The 22,401-nt window shown below is 33.9% G+C and overlaps 3 protein-coding genes across 8 annotated transcripts; 2 read left to right on the forward strand and 1 right to left on the reverse strand.

Annotated features, from left to right (window-relative positions):
- Nucleotides 1-389: 389 nt before the first annotated feature.
- LOC139904129 (autophagy-related protein 11) lies at nt 390-6,528 on the forward strand. Of its 4 annotated transcripts, none has more exons than XM_071886061.1 (6): nt 390-577; nt 1,146-2,212; nt 2,630-4,106; nt 4,771-4,988; nt 5,073-5,286; nt 5,894-6,528. In XM_071886061.1, the coding sequence occupies exons 2-6, from the start codon at nt 1,266-1,268 to the stop codon at nt 6,284-6,286; spliced, it is 3,249 nt and encodes a 1,082-aa protein (XP_071742162.1). In that variant the 5' UTR covers nt 390-577; nt 1,146-1,265; the 3' UTR covers nt 6,287-6,528. The 4 variants fall into 4 exon arrangements, with proteins under 4 accessions (XP_071742162.1, XP_071742165.1, XP_071742163.1 ...); XM_071886064.1 differs by lacking the exon at nt 5,894-6,528 and adding an exon at nt 5,750-5,883; XM_071886062.1 differs by lacking the exon at nt 390-577 and adding an exon at nt 703-713.
- A 203-nt stretch (nt 6,529-6,731) lies between these two features.
- Nucleotides 6,732-13,392, reverse strand: LOC139904130 (DNA-directed RNA polymerase 3, chloroplastic-like). The gene is made up of 19 exons (XM_071886066.1): nt 12,533-13,392; nt 12,218-12,421; nt 11,572-11,705; nt 11,377-11,440; nt 10,772-10,830; nt 10,537-10,654; nt 10,331-10,444; nt 9,824-9,952; nt 9,267-9,683; nt 9,051-9,101; nt 8,889-8,959; nt 8,642-8,726; nt 8,343-8,495; nt 8,139-8,213; nt 7,958-8,047; nt 7,768-7,815; nt 7,551-7,665; nt 7,349-7,452; nt 6,732-7,251 (listed from the first exon to the last, which is right to left on the reverse strand). The coding sequence occupies exons 1-19, from the start codon at nt 13,334-13,336 to the stop codon at nt 7,141-7,143; spliced, it is 2,946 nt and encodes a 981-aa protein (XP_071742167.1). The 5' UTR covers nt 13,337-13,392; the 3' UTR covers nt 6,732-7,140.
- Nucleotides 13,393-14,609: 1,217 nt separating this feature from the next.
- On the forward strand, nt 14,610-22,380 carry LOC139904132 (eukaryotic translation initiation factor-like). Of its 3 annotated transcripts, none has more exons than XM_071886068.1 (12): nt 14,610-14,736; nt 15,486-15,577; nt 15,890-16,066; nt 16,194-16,288; nt 16,739-16,826; nt 16,922-17,272; nt 17,343-17,585; nt 17,864-17,950; nt 18,033-18,133; nt 18,231-18,318; nt 21,667-22,017; nt 22,116-22,380. In XM_071886068.1, the coding sequence occupies exons 2-12, from the start codon at nt 15,524-15,526 to the stop codon at nt 22,371-22,373; spliced, it is 1,893 nt and encodes a 630-aa protein (XP_071742169.1). In that variant the 5' UTR covers nt 14,610-14,736; nt 15,486-15,523; the 3' UTR covers nt 22,374-22,380. The 3 variants fall into 3 exon arrangements, with proteins under 3 accessions (XP_071742169.1, XP_071742171.1, XP_071742170.1); XM_071886070.1 differs by having other exon boundaries at nt 17,870-17,950; XM_071886069.1 differs by having other exon boundaries at nt 15,896-16,066.
- The last annotated feature ends 21 nt before the right edge of the window (nt 22,381-22,401 follow it).

The following is a 22,401-nucleotide window of genomic DNA, read 5'->3' on the forward strand; positions in this document are numbered from 1 at the left end:
CGACTTAGCTAGGTTTAATGTCGTGGGTATTTGTTTTCATATTTTTAGGTTTCGGTTCTTGTGTTTTAGTTGGTACGTTTTGTAGTTTTTCGTTGTCCGTTGGAAATTAGAGGGTTTGGAATCGCGTCCAGTGGTTATGATTTCTCGCCATCTTTTTTTCCTTTGTTGGGTAGTTTAGTTTTATTTTGTTTGGTTGTTTGGTTCGGTGGTTCGTGGTGTGCTTTGTATGCTTTTTTATTTTTTTAATAAAGTTTTTATTATTTTTGCAAAAAAAAAAAAAACGTTGAAGTTTAATTAAAAAAACGTGACACTAAAGCATAACCATTGTAACTTTAAATAGTATCCATCATCATCATCATCTCCATCTCCTAATGTAAATACTAAACGGCGGAATTTAACAGTAAAAAAACACCCACAAAATTTCACAAAAATCATCAAAGAGAAAAATTCTGTTGTTTTTGTTCCAAAATACTGAAATTGTGGAACAGGAACAGAACTACAAGTATAAAAAGAAGGAAGTTCTTTTTTTTATTCATCTTCTTGTGATGTGCCTTGTGGTTTACTCATCTGATATAAGGTTTATCTGCCACCCATATACTCAATAATATACTAATCAAATTATTATATTCTTTGTTCATTGAATCTTTATAATATTAAATTACAAGACACTGTCTTTCTTGATAACCTTATTCCTTCTTAGCCCAAATTCGCAAGTAATTATAATTCTATTTGTTTTTATTTTCTACCCTTTTGCTTTCACGTCATTGATTGTCTTCAAAAAACCCCAATCATCGAAATTTAGTGTGTATATATGTATATAAATATAAATATAAATATAAATATACTTCGTTTTCCTTTCTGGGTAATCTTTAACGTGGTGTAAAAACTTCCTAATTAAGAAGATTTCAGTCTTGATTTAGATAAATTCAATTTTTAATCGAGAGAATCTTGGTGGGTCTTCTGAATCTTGATTAGAATTTAAAGGTCGGTGTTTGATTACCAATTAGGGTTTTGTTGTTATTGAATTTTTGGGTTTTTTTCTTAGTTTGTTAAATTTGATAACTTTATTGGATTTAGGTAGTGGGTATTGATTAATTTAGGGTTTCATTGAGATTTGAAGTGGTTTTTGTACCTTTTTTTTGCAGATTAAGGTGATGGTGAAAAGGTAGCTGGATTGATCAAATCGGTTGAGGGTAAATTGGTCTTCTTTTGCTGTTTTTATCTCCATCTTTGTAATATTATTAGGTTTTTTAGGGTTCGAAAAGATGAGTTCAAGTGAAAATGTGATACAAAGGGGTAAGCTTTTAGTTCATATAGCCGAGAACGGTCATTCGTTTGAGCTTGATTGTGACGAAGATACCCTTGTTGTATCAGTTCAACGATATTTAGAATCGCTTTCTGGAATTCGGTTAACCGATCAGCTTCTTTTGTATTTGGATTTGAAATTAGAACCTCAAAGTCCACTCTCTACGTATAAACTCCCATCCGATGATCGAGAGGTTTTTGTTTTCAATAAATCCAAAATGCGAAGCAATTCGGCCCCACCTGGACCCGAAGAAGAATTTGAGTTATCTGAAAATATCTATGTAGACCCACCTCAGCCTACTTCATCTCTTGATCCACATCCATTAGATGAAGCCCCGGACCCCGCTTTAAAGGCATTACCGTCATACGAACGACAGTTTAGGTACCATTATCAGCTCGGGGACGCTATTTACCGACGCACACTTATGAAATACAACGCCTGTGAAAAACTTGCAAGAGAGCAAAGGGTGCAAGAGAAGGCACTGGAAATTGCTAGGGGTAATTTGGACCATTTCTATAAGATGATCAATCAGAACTACATGGATTTCGTCAAGTGTTATTCACAGCAGCAAAGGACACATTCGAATCTTTTAGTGAATTTCGGTCGTGATTTAGAGCGACTAAAGTCTATCAAACTTCTACCGTTTTTACAAACTGCTGATCGCAAGTGTTTACTGGATTTTGTGAAAGAAGATAATTTAAGAAAAATGGTGGATGATTGCAACAATTCTCACCGGCAATTTGAATGTAAAGTTGGAGACTTTAAGCATGAATTTGGTGAATTAAAGCGAAGCACCGAGCATTTGTTTTCTAATAAAGCTTCAATCCTCAGTAGGGATCTGGAACGAACAGTTAAGGAGCATGAACATCATATTAATGAGCAGAAAAGTATAATGCAAGCATTGAGGTTCGTTATCTCTTGTAATTAAAATGTGTTTCTTCTCCTAAACTACTTAATTTTTTAGGCTAAATATTTTATTGCATCTACATGTATAATCGGGGTGTTTGGATTTGTATTGTTGCTGAATATCTCAGCAAATTTCTATAGACAAGTATTGCTTTTGGTTATCTGATTATTAGGGGTCAATTATCTGCTTTCATGAATTACTCGTAGCTCTTATGTTAAAATGTGTAGAAAATGGCTAATGTGTGGTCATTAGTTTACTGGATTTTTAAATCGCGTATTATTGATTAAGTTTTCTAAATGTTAGTCGATGCAATCACTACCCTTGTATTAAGCCACCTCATTCTTTTTAGGCATCTTTGTTTATGCTGAGCTTCATATTAGTATATTATGTTGTCATTAACTTGAAATGTAATGCAGTAAAGATGTTGGCTTGGTGAAGAAACTTGTGGACGATTGTTTGACCAGTCAACTCTCCAGTTCTCTCCGTCCTCACGATGCTGTGTCAGCATTAGGTCCCATGTACGAGGGCCACGACAAAAGTTATCTTCCTAAAATGCAATCATGTGAGCACGCGGTTTCCAACCTACTCGTTTTCTGCAAAAACAAGAAGTCGGAAATGAACAATTTTGTTCACAAGTACATGCAAAAGATTGCATACATTCAGTACACCATCAAAGAAGTAAGGTACAAGTTTTCAGTTTTCACCGAAGCACTAAAACGCCAGAATGATCAGTTTGAGCAGTTGAAAGTGATTCGTGGCATCGGGCCCGCATATAGAGCGTGTCTTGCTGAGATAGTGCGGAGAAAAGCGTCAATGAAACTTTATATGGGCATGGCTGGACAATTAGCCGAAAGACTTGCGACTAAACGGGAATCAGAAATAAGAAGAAGAGAAGAATTTCTTAAAGTCAACAGTTCGTTTATACCGAGAGACGTTTTAGCATCGATGGGGTTATATGATACTCCAAGCACATGTGATGTCAATGTAGCTCCATTTGATACTAATTTACTCGATATCGATATATCAGATTTGGACCGTTTTGCCCCTGAGCATTTGTTAGGACTTTCTTTGAAAAAAAGTTCGTCTTCAATGTCTCAAGATGCTGAAATAAGTTCTGAAAGTGGTACCGAAACTTATAATGATTTTATCGAGGGTTCTGAACTGGTCGAGATTGCGGGGACTAGCAAACTTGAAGTCGAAAACGCAAAGTTAAAAGCCGAACTTGCGTCTGCAATAGCTATGCTTTGTACTTTTTCACCTGAAGTTGATTTTGAAGATGGTGAAGTTGGAAATATGCTAAAAAACTCAGCTGAAAAAACTGCTGAGGCGTTGCATTTGAAAGATGAACACGAGAAGCATTTGTTGAATATGTTGAAAGTCAAACATATGCAGTGTGAATCGTATGAGAAACGAATAAAAGAGCTTGAAAATAGGTTGTCGGATCAGTATTCTATAGAACCCAAACTTAATAAAGATGAGTCAACTCGGTTCACATCATCCGAGCCAATGGATGAGACTTCTTATGCTTCAAGCTCGTTACTTTTAAAATCGGGATGTAATGATTCTTCTGGAACAACAAATGTACATCTGGACTCATCGATGGTGGAGCCCAACCGAGATGAAAAAGACGATAAGGAGACGGTGGTGGCGGATGTGGGGATGGTGTTAGCCACGAGTTCAACTGGTGATTACATGCCGCCACCTATGAAAAGTTTGACTTGTGATGAACAGGTCAAAGCTAGTGGTGATCTTGTGGTGGAGTTGCAGAACTTACTTGCTGAAAAATCAAATCAGCTACATGATACGGAAACTAAGCTCCAAGCTGCAATGGAGGAGGTTACAAGGTTGAGCGGTGAGCTGGAAATTAGTCGGAATCTTCTAGATGAATCTCAGGTATATATGTACTTTTTGGACTTATTAATATTCAAATTCAAAATCCTAATTATGAAAATTCTATCATTACAAAATTTTGAGAATAGATTTTGACTCATTATATATAGCCTTTAGGAGGTCTTTATGTCTTCGAATACACTTTGATGACTTTATAACCGTTTCCTTTTAGCTAAAACTATTTAACTCTCAGATAACTCAAATTGACCCATTTAGAGGTGAATGGGTTTTGGTCACCAACAACTCTATGACTTGGGGTGCGTTTGTTTACCTCTTAATTGAATTGAATGGTTCAATGCTGAATCACATATGATGTTAAATGATGAACTTTTCATAGTTGATAAACACTGTAATATCATCCGTAAATTATATAAATTATATCAAGAACACTTATCAAACAAGCCAGTATATTGAAATTTTTTCTCATGTAAAAAGTCAATAACGTAAGTTTACCTCATGTCCTCATTCATATTATTCATTCAGAATAATTATCAAACAAGTTATTGTCATCAACCAAGTTCAACCATTCAGATTATGAACTATTCAGCGTTTAATCAATCATTCTGTTTTATCAAACTAAGCCTTAGGCTAAGACTTGAGCTGCTATATTATGCTATTCAGCTCTTGATAAGTGGTTTGAAAATATTTCGATATTGCTGTTTTGCAGATGAATTGTGCTCACTTAGAGAACTGTCTACATGAAGCAAGAGAAGAGGCTCAAACTCATCTTTGTGCAGCCGATCGTCGGGCATCCGAATATACCGCGTTGCGGGCCTCTGCTGTCAAAATCCGCAGTCTCTTCGAAAGGCTAAAAACGTGCGTTTCTTCAGCCGGCGTGGCCGGTTTTTCAGAGTCTCTTCGCTCGTTAGCTCAATCTCTTGCCAAGTAAGTTCTTAAAACTCCCATGTCATGAAGCCAATTGCTCGTAAATTTCTAACTTTAATGAACCGTGTTTCATGTTAATTTCAGTTCTGCTAATGAGAATGGGGATGATGGCACTGCCGAGTTCCGTGAATGTGTTCGTGTGCTTGCCGAGAAGGTTGGTGTTTTGACGAGACAACGATCTGAGCTAATCGATAGGTACACAAAGGCGGAGACATCACATGAGCATCTTACAAAGGAGTTGGAAGAAAAGAAAGAATTGGTCAACACTTTGTACACCAAGCTTCAATCCGAAAAACAGGTTAATAGCTTGAATTACTATATTACTATTACTATATAATGCTAAAAGCCACTAGCATGTGACCAGTAAACATGATGGCGTCATGATGATGTCAAACTGGACAACTTTTTTGGGACAGAGGGAGTCTTTTTCTAATGACATCCGTTAGGTTGTCGTTAAGGTGGTTAAGAAGCTTGTTAGTAGCGATTATGTTGACTTCAAGATGGCTGTTACTGAAAATTTACAACATTTTAAGCATCTTGACGACAACCTTAAGAGCGGTTGTTAGAAAAATTTACAGCTATTTTTCGGTCTACAGACCTTATTATGTCTTATGTCGGCCTTATTATGTCTTATGTCTGCGCGTGTGCAGACGTTTTTAGTGCAGACTGTTTAAATAAAATAATGTCTTACTCTGTCTGCAATCTCGCAGACTTAGAAATGTGCTTCTAAGTTTTGCAGACATGATTAAGTTATTTTGCAGATATAAAAACAAACAGTATTCAGCATACAGACCTTCAAACCACAACTTCTTTACATGGTCCGCAGATCTTCAGACAAAAACATCTTAAAAAACAAACAGCAGCTAAATGAAGGTTTGACTTGTTGACCTAATTTTATCGAGCAGGTGAACAAGGAGAAGATATCATTCGGTCGTTTGGAGCTTCATGAGATAGCTGCATTTGTACTTAACGTAGCTGGACACTACGAGGCCATCAACCGAAACTGCAGTCATTACTATCTTTCTTCAGAGTCGGTTTCCTTATTTGCTGACCACCTTCCACATCGCCCGACCTATATTGTAGGCCAAATTGTGCATATCGAAAGACAAACTGTGAAATCATCTCCGGTTCTAGCCGAACGTGCCACCACCACCTCCTCGGGCCAGGGTCAGGGCCAATTTCATTTGAATTCAGGTACAAATCCGTATGGTCTATCTGCGGGGAGCGAGTATTTTGTGGTGACAGTAGCCATATTACCTGATAACGCCATTCATTCACCCACTGCTGCTGCTTCCTGATCGTGAAAACTCGGTAAGATATGATGGAAGAACTAAAAAAACAGCTGGGACAAGTGTATATAGTTGACATAATGAAAAGAAAAAAAAATACTGTTGATTTAAATTTAATTCCACTTTCATGTACAGTTGATGATGATCATAATCTTTATGCTTAGTTGTATATATTAAATCTCCCTTGATCATGTAAAATAACCCTACATAAAATCGTTTTAATTGAACCGTTATCTGTTGATGAAATTGTGGAACCAGCAGGCTGCTCATTCTAAGAAAATGAATCCCCCTTTTTTTGTCTGTGTCAAGATGAATAATGTGTGTTTAGCCCACCTCCATTAATTTTCTCTACATATAAATATCCGTTAGTATCAATCATAGATTGTAGTAGGTCTATATCATTATTTATCATTAAGCAGTGCCGAAGCAAACCAAAAGTGAATACATCGATGTATTACAGTAAAATATACCGATTGTATTCATCTGATCTTCAACGAAAACGTTCATTACAAAATATTACATTTACAGAGAAACAACCTAAATAACTAATGCGTGCGCGAAGCTCACGTACTCCACAACATCCCATGGTCAGCCCACCTCCATTCGTATAAAAAAAAAAAAATGTACGATGCTTCATTACCAACGCTAACCCTGCTCTCTGATCATTCACAACACTTCTACAAAAATACCACAATTCCGTTTTTGTACCTTGCTGTGCCTCATCTTTTCGACGAACTCAATCCTGTGTGCATCGTCTTGAGAACGTCTTAGAATCTCTATTCTTAGACCCTAATCGTTGTTCTACACATATTGATGCCTATGTAAAGCGGTGGTGTCTATATGATACAGATTAGGAGAAGCGTTCAGTTGAAAAAGTAGGGTGATTTCAGGACTTCGTTAAGGTCAAAGTCACCTCTCTCTGGCAAAGGAGGGAACTCGAGCCCTGGATATGTCGTTTGAAAGCTTTCAAGCAACTGCCATGTTAAGCAAAGCCAAGTTACAAGAAAATATGTTTAATTGAAGTTTAAAAAAAAAAAAAAAAAAATTGATCATTCGCATTGAGATATTTACATTTTCAAGTATAGGCGTGTTATAGAGCTCTACAAATTTTTCTCGTAGTATTACATTCATCCTGTCGACGTCACATGCATGCGTCCAGAATGAATCATGAACCCCTGTCAGATTATATAGATGATATATGATGGCATTAAAAAATGTTTCCAAGCAACAAAAATTTAAATCAATAACGGAAAATTAAAAGCACAAATCAAACCTGCAAAGCGCAATCCAGCATCCCTGCAAGCAATGGCAGTCATCATCATGTGTGTACCGTCAAGCGAGTGCACAAAATTTGGAGGAAATGCCGTTTTCTGCTTTTTGACCTCGACCTAAAATTGGAAATATTGTAGTCAAAATCTTAACAACTTTTACTTGATATGGTCGAAATGTAAACTATAAGCAACTAATCTTGAAAAGCAATGGCAAATTACCGTGCTACCCTCCCGTTGTAAAGCCAAGACCTGAAGTGAGGTTTTTATCTGCAACCAAAGAGTAATTCAGAAACTGGCAAGAATAACACTTGAAACAGATAGTCTGCTTATTCAGATAAAAATAACGGATTCCAAATTCAAATAAAACCAAAAAAGTTCGTACTCTTATGATTTGTTGCATGTTACTTACGATATGTCGTTTAGTTTTAAAATAGGGTTGTACAACAGGAAGTCCTAGAGGAGTTGTCCACCGAACAGGCTGATTTTCAGAAGCAATCACCTGTTAAATTCCCATTTAATTAAAACAAGCATCATTAGGATTTATATAAAGAAAATTACCCAACCCATTTCTAATATATAAAAAAACAAACCTTTGCGCAATCACCAAGCCAGCACATGGTACCACGTGCCGCTTCAAATATCTCCCCAAGAGCCTCCAATGTAACCTATGAAAGTAGAAAAATAATTATATATTGTATAATATATAATTACCTTAAACTAGTCATATAATCATATCATATCATATAATCATATAATAAGCAGGCCCTAATTATTGATCGTTGGTGGATACTCACTTTAGCAGCATAACAAGATGCACTAAACAGTAGTTGGTCATCAGTAATATGGCCCTTCTCTTGTAGTCTTCTTTTTATTTGTTCTCGTGCCCCGATAAATGTAACACCGTACACAGAAGTCATTACTGTTTGTTTGACTAGCTTTCGGTTGACCTGGATGTTTCCGATGTTCATTTAATTAGTTTAGCAATTTATAGTCTAAGGCCTCTATTATTCATAAATATAGAAGATGTGAGTTTTACTTTAGAATAAAAAGCTTATATTTTTGGAAATAAAGAATTCAAACGCATGATACGAACCTGGCCGATTAAGAGCCTGGCTAATAAGGCATTTGGGTAGGTTGTTGAATCTTTTTCACTGTCCCGCTGCATGATATCATGAACCCTGAAAAACAGAACAAGAATAGATTAAAAAAGTAATTAATCGAGATAAAAAAAAAAAAAAAAAAAAAAAAACATAACTTTCAAAGATATAAAAGAAACCTTTATTAATTAAATTTTAATTTTAATTTTAAATAAATATTAAGACAATCTCTACAGGTCATACCGTGCGGCTATCTCCGAGTAAACATCACAAGGTTTCTCCCCAGCAACTAAGTTCACTGCAGCAGCTTCTAACTGCAAAAAAAGAAATACATAAATTATTTAACAAAAAATGATAATCCATTTAACAAATACAAGATAAAAACGGTCTACGACTGAAACATACAGTGTCTCGTCCCAATGCAGCATAGTGCTGAAGGCCATTGCATGAACCATCCTATAACAACAACAATCGAGTTTTTAGTACGACAAAAGTAGGTGGCAATTCCAACCCATTGCTTATAAATCTGTCAATTCAGGCTATGCCAATTCAGGTTATTTTGGCAATATGCCAAAATGGCTACTTCTGCCAACAAAAAATAGCAGTCGAGTATTATATTACCTGATGAACTGGCAGATGAGAAATAACAGTATGAGGGGATGAACTTTTTAGTGTTTCTGACAAATTGATACAAGTGGCTAAACACTGAAACGGGTCCTCAGCTGTTAGCCACCACCGATTTCCACCAAGTGGATTATCGGCCGAATCTATAATATTTCTCAAATTATTTTCCACAAACTGTAACCGGCCATCATATGAAAGCTTCTCAACTCCAGAACCATAAAGATTTGCTAAATGTATTCTCAACCAACGTAAACCGGACTTCCCTAACGGCCTCCCTTCGGCAAACTCGAGAATTCCACGACATAAATCGGAACTCAAATGATTTAAATGTGGGTGCATGGGATAAGCACGGCCTCGAAAGTCGAGATTATGAGGATAGTAGAACCCTTCTTCATCTTTCATCCTTCGAGCTACCTGTTTATATAAAAAAATTTGCAAAATTCTTACTCAAATCTTGGATAAACCGACCAACGGTCGGAACCACGATTACTAATAAAAGGAAAATATCTTTGGATAAACTGTACTTAATGATGACAAAATAGGAATCTAGTTACCGAAAGCTTTAGTTCGATATCACATCGTTGAGAGTGTAATTCTTGGTTGAGTTTCTTTGCTTTTCGCACACTCCATCTCCATTCTTTTATTTCACTTAAGTCGTCTGAATTCAAATCAGGAACAGAAACCTGCAATTAAATAAAATACAAAACGTGATTTATAGTAACAAATATTTGAAATAAACAATAAGGTTCATTGAAGTTTTGCCTAGAAAAATAAAAATAAAAACCTGATAAACACAAGACTATTTTTAAAAATAAAAATACTCGTAGCCTAAACGGGAAAAACAATATCAGTTTACCCGTATAGCTATTTTAATCATAATTAACTCTTTCATTATTGATAATGGATATGGATATTTGAAAGAAGAAACAAAAGCTGTTCAAAAGTCAACCTGACCCATACTAAAAATGGCCAATTTTTACCCCAATGCCTTTCGACTAATTACCCAAACCGCGCATCTTACCACCTCTAAAAAGTATCATATAGTAACTTAAAATGCTCACATCTTCACGATTAACAAGGCCAGCAATATCACCACCTGCAGCCCAGATGCTTTCAACTACGTTAAGTAGCCTTTTATTTATTCTCCATTTTGTGTGTCCAAGTGTATCTAATGCCTGTTCACGTGCAGTTTGTACCATATTATATCACAAATACTGCCTCTTAAGAAATCAAACTGCAATAAATGGAAGGTAAATGAAGTGTTTACCTCATAAATTTTCTGCATTTGTGTAGCTTGGACATTCTTAACAGCCTCTTGTTGCTGTTTTGATCCATGAGTGCGCATGAGATATGAAGGTAAGAAAAAGTGTCCTCCACTGTCATACCTGAAATAAATATAATATTTTTTCTGTTTTTAGACGTATTCTGTTGAAGTGATCATGATTCCTACATAGCTAAAAAGTGTAATTACATAACAGTTTGGGAATGTTAGAATTTAATACCCTTTCCATTTTCTTGGAGGCACTAGCATTGGAACATAAGGGATTATCATGTGTCGAGCCTGCATGCAGTAAATTTTGTGGATTTAATTATACATATACATAGTACATATTACATATATTTTACAAAGAAAAGAAAAAAAGACGGCGCGTGCAAATAGGCTCTAGATGTTATAGACTCCTAACTAACTGAAACACGTGATCAGCAGAAGTGACAAAATGGGTGGGTTGGGTAATGGGCCAAAAGAGGTTAGAGGTGAAACGGGTATTTTTATTATAGTACAAAAAATGGGCACGGTTGATTTGGATTGACACGTCAACACTTTGTTCATTTTCCGAATTTCGTATCTAGTGAACATATCAGATATAAATATATATTCATAAATGCTAAAAAACTTGTTAATAGCTTGATAGCAATAATTAAACACCTTCGGTTGGTTTTCACAATCTCAACAGGGTTTCATTATTTAGTCACGGTTCTAAATATTACCCATTGGAGATGGATAAATCTAAAATCAACAATTTTATAAAGTAATTGTTGAAATGCCACCAATAACACGTGCATGAACTAAAGTAAAGATAAAAAATAAACTGAATGTATAACTTACAGTTCTTTCAAGGCCAGTGAGGATCGATTTATCACATTCAATAACTCCACATTTTCTGATCTGACTGCAGAAGATAATAATATAACAATTTTATAGTTTGGTTCTTTTACAATCCATATCCTCTTCGTTTGAGCTCAAAAAACAAATAACATAGCAATACAAATAACAAAAGTAAAATCATTTTGTGAATCTCACCCCGATTCCATAGCTATAATCTTGAAAATATGACGAAATGCTGGGCGAATGTCAGGTGGGGCATCAGCTGACTGACTAACTGGAGATTGAACATAAGCTACGTCTGTTAATAACTCAATAAGACGGCATCCTAGCTGTAACACAATGCACAATTTCTTGTTAGTAGTCATGTAAACATTCTAAACTCATTATTCATACTCCGTTATATATTTGGATAAACAGGTTTCGGGTTCTGATTTCATTGAGTGTCATACCTAGTACCTTCGACAATCGATATCCATGTTATTTTTTACACTTTTAGAGGAGGTTGAAATTTTCATTTTTATCGTGATAATCCATTGTCATGTATGGATGAACAGATTGCGGGTTCTGATCATCAAGTAAAATAAATACTTTCTTATAAATAGTTCCATAATCAAACAACCAACTATCCAAGTACGACAACTTCAAACAGAAAAAGTGCATCCAAACAATAATCCCTAAAGTACCTTAATTGATTATGCTTATTCAATAATAACATAAATCACTTGTACAACAAGCATACAAGCACTGCTTCAATAAACTATGCTCTATTTTGTAGTATTTTTAGTGTGTGTTAGACATGAGCAGATTATTTGATAAAAAACATAAACTGGTGTGAACAAACCTTTGCTTGCTTATCTCTGCCCCAAGGTATATACTCTTCGTCTTTTAAAATCTTCTGCACTTCCATTATTCTTTTCCTTTTGATCAAAGTTTTAACACGTTTCCTAAGCATCTCATTTTCTTTAGTCACTTCTTGTTGAGCTTGAATTAAAACCTTCTTTTTTGGACAACTTTTGGTCTTCTCCAAAAAAGTCTGTATTCTAACCTACAAGGATATCATTCATTTACCAACTCATGTTAATTAGCTAATTATAGTCTACAATGTGAAATATCTGAAAGTATAAGATAGAACTCAAATCATCAATCAAAAACTCACCTCAAACTCAACTGCCATTCCAATTTGAATAGCAGCTTGAACGACTCGAACATACCGATAATCATGGCCCATCATCAACAGTCCCATCATCTTATGCATTACTATAACAGCCATTTTATCAGCTGGTAATGAATCAATATAAGGGGCATATGCCTCTTGATGCTTTTTCGTATTGGGCGATTTTTGCTCCTTTTCAATTGCTTTAGTCAGTGGCTCAAACCAACCAGCAAACAATGACTTGACATAAGGCAAATTAGGTGCCAATTTCTTCTCACACATTTCCCTTTGAAACTCCCTGTATTCTTCAGTCATCTTCTCCCAAGCTTCAGTCTCTGCTTTAATTTGTCTCCTCCTCAAAATATAATAGTTTCTTTTATCAATTTCCACTTTTACCCTTTTCTTCACACCACTGCTTTTATAGAAATTCTTCATCAAAAGAGAAGTAATCCAAGGTGGTTCTTGAATATAAATCCTTTTTAGGTTCATCTCTGAATTGGACACCGAATCAAACCCATGTGTGATTCTTTGTAAAGTTGCAAAATTTTCAAGATTCTTGGTGAAATTTTCATCAACGGAGTCAGGTAGTGGGTGGGAATGTGTGGATGCAATTGGGTCTTTTAAAGATGGTAACTTTAGGTTATGAGGGAAAGAAGATGAATAAATTAATGGGTTTTGTGATGGGTTTTTAAAGATTTGAAGATGGGTAGTGGGTTTGTGTGGTTTTCTCGGTTTGACTTTATTGGTTGACCATGGTGATTGAAGGTCACCTCTAGGGCTTGGGGAAAAGATAGCAGATGAAGCCATGTTTGCTCCTGGTTTAATAGGTGTGGGTGGTGGGTGGATAAGGGGGTTGAAATGAGGTTGAAGAAGACGAATTTGTGTAAACCCTGCTTAAAACCTTGTGATGCCCTTTTTTAGTTTTCATTTTTTTTTTTTTTTTTTTTAAGGCTAAAATCGTCTTTCCAATTGTTTATTTGTTTATTTCATTTTTTTAAAGTTGAATAAGAAAAATCAAAGTACCAAACTACTGAAAATACAAAGTGAATACACAAATTTGTTCATGACATCTTATTCCTATGTTCATCTTGATCTTTAATATCTTAGGTAACATGCTTTAATTTATCTAACACTAATATAAATTGTTCAACTAACACTAATAAAGTTGTGTTATTTCCGGAGTAATAAATAAATAATAAAAAATAAATATAAATATTAGTATAACTTAATGAAATGTGAAGTTAATTAAATAAAACTTTTTAACTATTTAAAAAATAATGATATCGACTATTTTTCTAGTCTAACTTATTAGAGTTTTTATATAAAAATAACAAATTTAAATTAAATCGATTCAAATGTCTAAATTATTATATAGTGATTCAGGCTCTAACTAGTTTGATTGGATAGATCCGATCAATCTAATTGATGAATCTAGTAAATAGACTTTGACAATGTACACCCACAAAACAACCAATGGTGAGTCCAACGTACAAAGGGTGGCGTTCTTGGATCCACTATTTTGAATTGTTTTTTACAATGTATTATTCAAAGTTGTATAAGACATCATTAAATTTAATTGTAAGACTCCATAAATTTTTAGAATCTATGATTTTTTTGTGTAAACATCTACTAAATTACCTTTCATATATAACTATTTTTGAAAAAAATTTGAGACTCATTGAGTTTTTATCCTAAATTCGCCGCTGAAAACAACTTATAATCAAAACCGCAACTTCACACCACGAAGCGGAAGATTCACCATAATGATTTGACGAACTGAATGAACTGGTGAGTTGTAAATTACGGAGTATTAGTTTTGTGAGTTGTGATGATCGGAGAATGTTGCAAACGATACTTAAGACATTTTTTTAGTTGAACAAAAAGTGGTAAAGTCAGTGGGGGTCTAAATACGCTTTTTCTTCCATTATTTTCTTTCTCCCAACAGTAGAGAAGAAAGCTCCTCATTCTGTCCCTAAAAAAAACCCTAAATTTCATCATATTCATCATCAAGATTTGAAATTTTGATTTACATGAATCGCTGATTTTGTGGGGTTTTGTGAGATTCTCGAGAATTGAATTAAATTAAAAAGGTATCAAGACTTAAGGTATGCAGGGTGATCAAAAAAGTGTCCCACGTTGAGTTTGGTTCATCTGATCGAGCTTCGTGAGCGTGTTGATTATACTAGAATACAGACCAACTTAAGGAGGTAATGCTTCTTACTTAAGTATGCTTCTAAACTACTTTTTGCATTCTAATTATGTAAATAAATGATAAATGATGATGTTCCAACTCTGTTGCTTACTTGATGTGGTTTTTGTTATATTATTTAGTAATCAATTAATAATAATATTTGCGGATCAAATTCAAATATCCATTTACATACACCAGTGATTTCCTTTATTCTATAAAGGCACTTATTTTCGCACATTCATGATTCATCCTGCTGCTCTTATTACAATTCGCCTTTTTTACCTTAATTATTTTTATGCAGAATCTACCTGCCAAAAGTTCAAACGAGAACCAGGCGAGAACTACGAGAACTTTTGATTTATAAAGATTTTCACATGTAACTAGATTGAATCACATATAAACCTTGATGAAAAGTATGAATAAATATAAAATAGTTGAAAAACTTTTTTATTTTACCTATATAATTAAATATATAGTTTCTCGTTCACATGTGCATATTTGTTTTCGAATATGTGAACAGTTTCATATAATTAACAATTTAACATCTAAATTGAGCTAATGGACTTATGTTTGTTAATGATATGTGCATTAATTAACATTTGCATGTAATTTGTTGCATTTAAACGCATAAAAACTATTGAATTAATTAGTTCTCGCAGTTCTCTCCTTTTTAGTGGTTCTCGTTTGAACCTGCCCCGAATCTACCTATTATTCACTAGAAACTTATAATGATTTTTGATGAGTCGGTTCTTTATTTTATTGTAGGTTGTCTACATCCCTGAGGAGAGAAAGTCAAACTAGAAATGGAGACTGAGGTTTATGGCGAGACCCAGAATTGCGCTAAATCTGAAGGAACTGTAAGTATCTCATAGGTTTTTTCATTGCATCACTAGTTTATTTTTTTATATATATCAAATTTCTCAACTATTATGTTAATATATATATAGGGGCGTTCAAATGAGAACGTTCTCATTTTATAATTTGGTGAGAACACTTTCGAACCACATGTTTATTTTATATAATTAACATTTAAATTTAATTAAAAAATCAAAAATAAGGGTAATCATGTCTATTTAATTCGTTGAATTCATCTAACAGTTTCAAAAAAAATATATATATATATATATATATATATATATATATATATATATATATATATATATATAAAGCTGCAGGTGCTAGCTCCGCCTCTAGAGCCTGATAACCATGATTGGCGTGGACTACCTCCTCCCATCGAGGAGAGGTCTTGTGATGCAAATCGTGACAATCGTGATTTCAGCAGGTTCGATAGTACGCAAGAACATAATTCACATTATGCTAGACCACAAGCCTCTCCTAACCAAAGGGTAAGTTGTTCAATAGGAATATTTTTTATGACTTTTATCGTAACTGTTTATTGTAAATATGTGATTGTGATATAATTAAGTTAAAGCCTGGATGATGCTTAAGTTGACATTATATTTTTTGTGACAGGCGGGTGGGCCTGCTCCTGCTCTTGTCAAAGCTAAGGTCCCATTTCGTAGGAGGACTCTCTCTGATAGGGATCGTGTCTTCATGACTGTTAAAGAGTTAGTTACTAAAACTCCAAATAAGTTGGTTTAGGGTTTCATTTGTAATCTGTAATTAGTGGCTTAATAAAACGTAGGTTTTCATTGTTTAACATGGTATCAGAGCAAGTTCCACCACGACGTTGTTACAAAAAAGGAGAAAGCCGAAACTATATGCAACTTTATGAGCTGATATAAGTCTAATTCACGCTACAAATGAGAAAAAAGTTATTTTATCTATTTTTCTGATAGCTAGTAAATTCTTTCCGTCCGAACTTTCGCGATCTCACCATTTGGATTGCGGGGGACAATTTGGTTAGTGGCCCAAGTGGCCAAGTTTAATTGTGGACTTGGGTCCTTATGGGTTAAATTAGGTATAGGGTTTCATTTGTGATCTATAAATAGTTGCTTAATAGGGCGTAATATCTTATGGGGGTTTTCCTTGATTAACAGACTCTTTTTGACTTTCAGTAATCTGGACAAGTTGACTCTGAAAAAGTTTGATATTCTCAAGGGTCAACATTTCATTTCGAGGATTACTACAGCTGATATCTTAGCGGTTTGTTTCTTTTTCGGTCAACTGTACAATCAATATTGATTTGTTATATTGTGTCTATAAAAGAGAAAATGCATATATAATATGATGCATTTCAGGGGGTTGTTTCGTTGATATTTAACAAGGCTGTTCTCGAGCCTATATATTGTCCTATGTACGCGCAACTATGTTCAGATCTTAATAAAAATCTCCCACCGTTTCGATCGGATGAACCTGACAGAATGGAGATCACATTCAAACGCGTGCTATTGAATCGTTGCCAAGAGGCTTTTGAAGGTGCCGACCAGCTGAGGGCAGAAATAAGGCAGATGACTGCCCCTGAACAAGATTATGAACGCATGTTTAAAGAAAGAATCATTAACCTTCAGACTCTTGGAAACATACGTTTAATTGGTGAACTTTTCAAGCAAAAAATGGTTACCGAAAAGACCGTTCATCACATCATACAGGTTTCATTTCAGACCTTAATTTTGCAATCTGTAGTATTATTTTATAATTGTGATATGTGGGTCCCAACAGGAGCTTTTGGAGACAGACAGTAAAATATGTCCAGAGGAAGAAAATGTGAAGGCAATATGTCATTTTTTTAACACCATTGGGAAACAACTTGACGAAGGCCCAAAGTCGAGACGAATTAACGATCTTTACTTTAACCGACTCAATAAGCTATCGACAAATCAACAGTTGGCTCCACATATGAGGTTCATGGTTCGTGATCTTATTGATCTAAGATCAAATAACTGGATTCCAAGGAGGGAAGAGGTACTTTTTTCATGATAAACTAGATTAGTGACCCGTGTGTTACACATAAACCTTTAACTAAAAACGCTATTTTTTTTGTGATATATAATCGTGTTACATATCATCTGTGATGGTTTAAATCTAATCAAATCTGGAAGAACTAGTATAGCAACTACTTTTAAAGTTGGGAGTCAATTTGATCTCATAGTTTTCTTTATTCCATCACTAGTTTAATGTGTTTTTTTTAATCTAGTCATTATTATTAATTATTATATCTTAATATACTTATATATCTAAAGTTGCAGGTGCCAGTTCAGCCTCAGGAACGCTACTCTATGTCCGATAATCGTGATTGGCATGGAAGACCTCCTATCGTTGAGGATATCGTAAGTGTTTATTGTGAATTTGTGATCTAATTAAGTCAAAATCCTGGATGATGCCAAGTTGACTTCATATTTTTTGGAACAGACGGGTGGGCCTGCTCCCGCTCTTGTCAAAGCTAAGGTCCCATGGTCAGTTCATAGGGGGACTCTTTCTGACAAGGATCGTGTCTTGAAGACAGTTAATGGGTTAGCTACTAAAACTCTAAATATTGCATGATTTTATTTGATTTGTCATGTATAGTACTATAAATCCAACTTATGGGCTGCTCCTTTTGACTTTCAGTATTCTGAGCAAGTTGATTCCGGAAAAGTTTGATCTTCTCAAGGGTCAACTTATGGACCCGGGGATTACACCAGCTGATATTTTAAAGGTTTGTTACATTTTAGGTCAACTATGTCATTAATATTGATCTGTTATATTTTGTTTTTTCAAGAGGATATATATATATATATATATATATATATATATATATATATATATATATATATATATATATATATATATATATATATATAGGGTCATAATCAAGAGGGAAGCACTTTTTTGGGAAGGGGGAAGCAAATTATTTTTTTTTATTTTTTCGTTTTCTGAAAAAACTTTGTTCACGAACATTATAGATTAGATGAAAATATGAACATTTAAAAAAGACACTTTGTGATGAATGTCATTATTTTGGCGGGAAAACGCTCGAAGAAAAAAATAAAAACATTCAATGCAATAAATGTTTTGCTGCTGAGTTTATTTGCATCGTTTTGTTTTCATCTTGTGTGAAGTGTTTTTTTCGAATTTAGCCCGATTTAGTGTTTAGGGTTTAGGGTTTAGGATTTAGGGTTTAGGGTTTACAGTTTTGGGTTTTCGGGTTTACTCCGTAAACCCTCAACCCTAAACCCTAAACCGTTCGTGTTAAAATATTCAATCTAAACCCTAATTTCTAAACCCTAAACCCTAATTTCTAAACCCAAAACCCTAATTTCTAAACCCAATAGCTAAACCCTAATTGATAACCCCCTAATTTCTAAACCCTAATTTCTAACCCCTTAAAAAAAACTCAGCAGCAAAACATTCGATGCATTGAATGTTTTTATTTTTTTCTTCGAGCGTTTTCCCGCTAAAATAATGACATTCATCACAAAGTGTCTTTTTTAAATGTTCATATTTTCATCTAATCTATAATGTTCGTGAACAAAGTTTTTTCAAAAAACGAAAAAAAATTACTTCCCCCAAAAAAAGTGCTTCCCTCTTGATTAAATCTCTCTCTCTCTCTTTATATATATATATATATATATATATATATATATATAGTGGTAGAATCAAGGGGGAAGTAACCAATCGGGGGAAGTTGGGGGAAGCAAATATTTTTTTTTTTTTTTTTTTTTTTTCGCTTTTTGGAAAAACTTTATTCACGAACATTATAGATTGGATGAAAAAATGAACATTTAATAAAGACACTTTGTGATAAATGTTTTTCGTTTGTCGGAAAAATGCTCGAAGAATTATTATATAACAATCATCGTGATTTTCGAGCGTATGTTGTGGTTTTAGATATTAGGGTTTATAGAGTTTAGATATTAGGGTTTAGAAATTTAGGGTTTAGTGTTTAGATTTAGGATTTAAATTGAGTTTTTAACACGAACGGTTTATAGTTTAGGGTTCAGGGTTTAGGGACTAAACCCAAAACACTAAACCCTAAATCGGGCTAAATTTTACTTCAGAAAACATGAAGAAAAAAAAAAAAAAAAAAAAAAACGTTAACATTCTTCACGATCAATATTATCTTGAATGTTATTTTTGTCGATCGTTTTCCCGCCTAGATAATAACATTCGTGTCTTTTTTAAATGTTCATATTTTCGTGTGATCTTGATGCCTGAATTTTTTTTTTCCAAAAAAACGAAAAAAAGACGATCTAAAAGTCTAAAACTCTAATATCTAAACCCTAATATCTAAAACCTCAACATACGTTCGAAAAACACGATAATTGTTATATATTAGTTCTTCGAGCGTTTTCCCGCCAAAATAAAAACATTCATCACAAAGTGTCTTTATTAAATGTTCATATTTTCATCCAATCTATAATGTTCGTGAACAAAGTTTTTTAAAAAACGAAAGAAAAAAAAAGATTTTGCTTCCCCCGATTGGTTACTTCCCTCTTGATCCTACCATATATATATATATATATATATATATATATATATATATATATTGAAAACTTTGTTCACGAACATTATAGATTGAATGAAAATATGAACATTTAATAAAGACACTTTGTGATAAATGTTTTTCGTTTGTTGGAAAAACGCTCGAAGAACTAATATATAACAATTATCGTGTTTTTCGAACGTATGTTGAGGTTTTAGATATTAGGGTTTATAGGGTTTAGATATTAGGGTTTAGATATTAGGGTTTAGATTTAGGATTTAGATTGAGTTTTTAACACGAACGGTTTAGGGTTTGGTGTTTTGGGTTTATGGAATAAACCCAAAACACCAAACCCTAAACTCTAAATCGGGCTAAATTTTACTTCACAAAACATGGAAGAAAAAAAAAAACGTTAACATTCTTCACGAACAATATTATCTTGAATGTTATTTTTGTCGATCGTTTTCCCGCCTAAATAATAACATTCATCACGAAGTGTCTTTTCTAAATGTTCATATTTTCGTGTGAACTTGATGCCTGAAAAAAAAAAATTTCAAAACAAATGAAAAAAAATAAAAAAAAATTTGCTTCCCCTCGCTTCCCCCGATTGGTTACTTACCCATTGATCCTGCCCCTATATATATATATATATATATATATATATATATATATACTAGGTTTTTGAACCCGTGCGTTGCACGGGTGTGAAAAAACCGTGCAAAATGTAATTTGCAGTTCATATTAGTATGTAAATAGCGATACTAAAAAAATATGAAAAATATAAGAATTATTTAAGAGCCCGTGGTATTGACAAATTTTGAAAATTCTTTTGAGTTTAAGAGCCCGTGGTGTTGACAAATTTTGAAAGTCCTTTTGAGTTTAATCAAGGATCGTTATATTTGTATGAGTTTGTTTGCATGTTGAGTGTTTGATTTTTTTAGCATGATCGTTATATTGATTAAAATTTAGGGGGGGTTAATGTAAAGTTGATTTTGGTAGTTGGAGATTTCGTATATCATTAGACTTCATAAACTAAATTCGAGACGGTTTAACATGTGATATATATTAATTGTAATAACATATATATATATATATATATCCTTAAATAAATTGTTATATTTGTATGAGTTTGTTTGCATGTTGAGTGTTTTATTTTTTAACATGTTCGTTATATTGATTAAAATTTAAGAGGGGGGTGGGTGGGTTGGGGGGGTGGGGGGTGTTAATGTAAGATGATTTTGGTAGTTGGAGATTTCGTATATCATTAGACTTCATAAACCAAATTCGAGACGGTTTAACATGTGATATATATTTAATTAATAAATACATATATATAATAATATATTAATTGTAATAATATATATATTTATATAATACATACATACATATATATATATATATATATATATATATATATATATATATATATATATATATATATCCTTAAATAACTTTCAACCACAATCAACAAAAAACTTTTTTAGTTTATATATATATATATATATATATATATATATATATATATATATATATATATATATATATATATATAATATAATACGTTTTCTATATGCAATTCAGGGGGTTATCTCGTCGATATTTGACAAGGCTGTTCTTGAGCCTACATTTTGTCCTATGTATGCTCAACTTTGTTCAGATCTTAATAACAATCTCCCGCCGTTTCCATCGGATGAACCTGACGGAAAGGAGATCACATTTAAACGATTGTTATTGAATAATTGCCGAGAGGCTTTTGAAGGTGCCAACCAGTTGAGGGCAGAAATAAGGCAGATGACTGCCCCTGAGCAAGATGCTGAACGTAAGGACAAAGAAAGAATGATTAATCTTCGAACTCTTGGAAACATTCGTTTAATTGGTGAACTTTCAAACCAGAAATTAGTTCCAGAAAAGATCATTCATTACATCATAGAGGTAGGTCTCATTACCGACCTTACTTGTACCAAACTTTTGCAGTCTCTAGTACGTAGTATTATTTTTTTTTATCTTGATTGATACGTGGGTCCCAACAGGAACTTTTGGGGACCGAACCTATGGAAGAAAATGCGGAGGCAATTTGTCTTTTTTTAAACATCATTGGCAAACAACTTGACGAGGGCCCAAACTCGAGACGAATTAACAATCTCTACTTTAATCGACTCAAGGCACTATCAACAAACCAACATTTGGCTCCGTGTACAAGGTTAATGATTCGTGACGTTATTGATCTAAGATCACGTAAGTGGATTCCAAGGTGGGAAAAAGTACTTTTTTATAATAATCTATATTAGTGACCACATGGACCTTTAAGGAAAAACT

Source organism: Rutidosis leptorrhynchoides, chromosome 4 (assembly GCF_046630445.1).
Source record: "Rutidosis leptorrhynchoides isolate AG116_Rl617_1_P2 chromosome 4, CSIRO_AGI_Rlap_v1, whole genome shotgun sequence".
Classification (NCBI taxonomy): domain Eukaryota; kingdom Viridiplantae; phylum Streptophyta; class Magnoliopsida; order Asterales; family Asteraceae; genus Rutidosis; species Rutidosis leptorrhynchoides.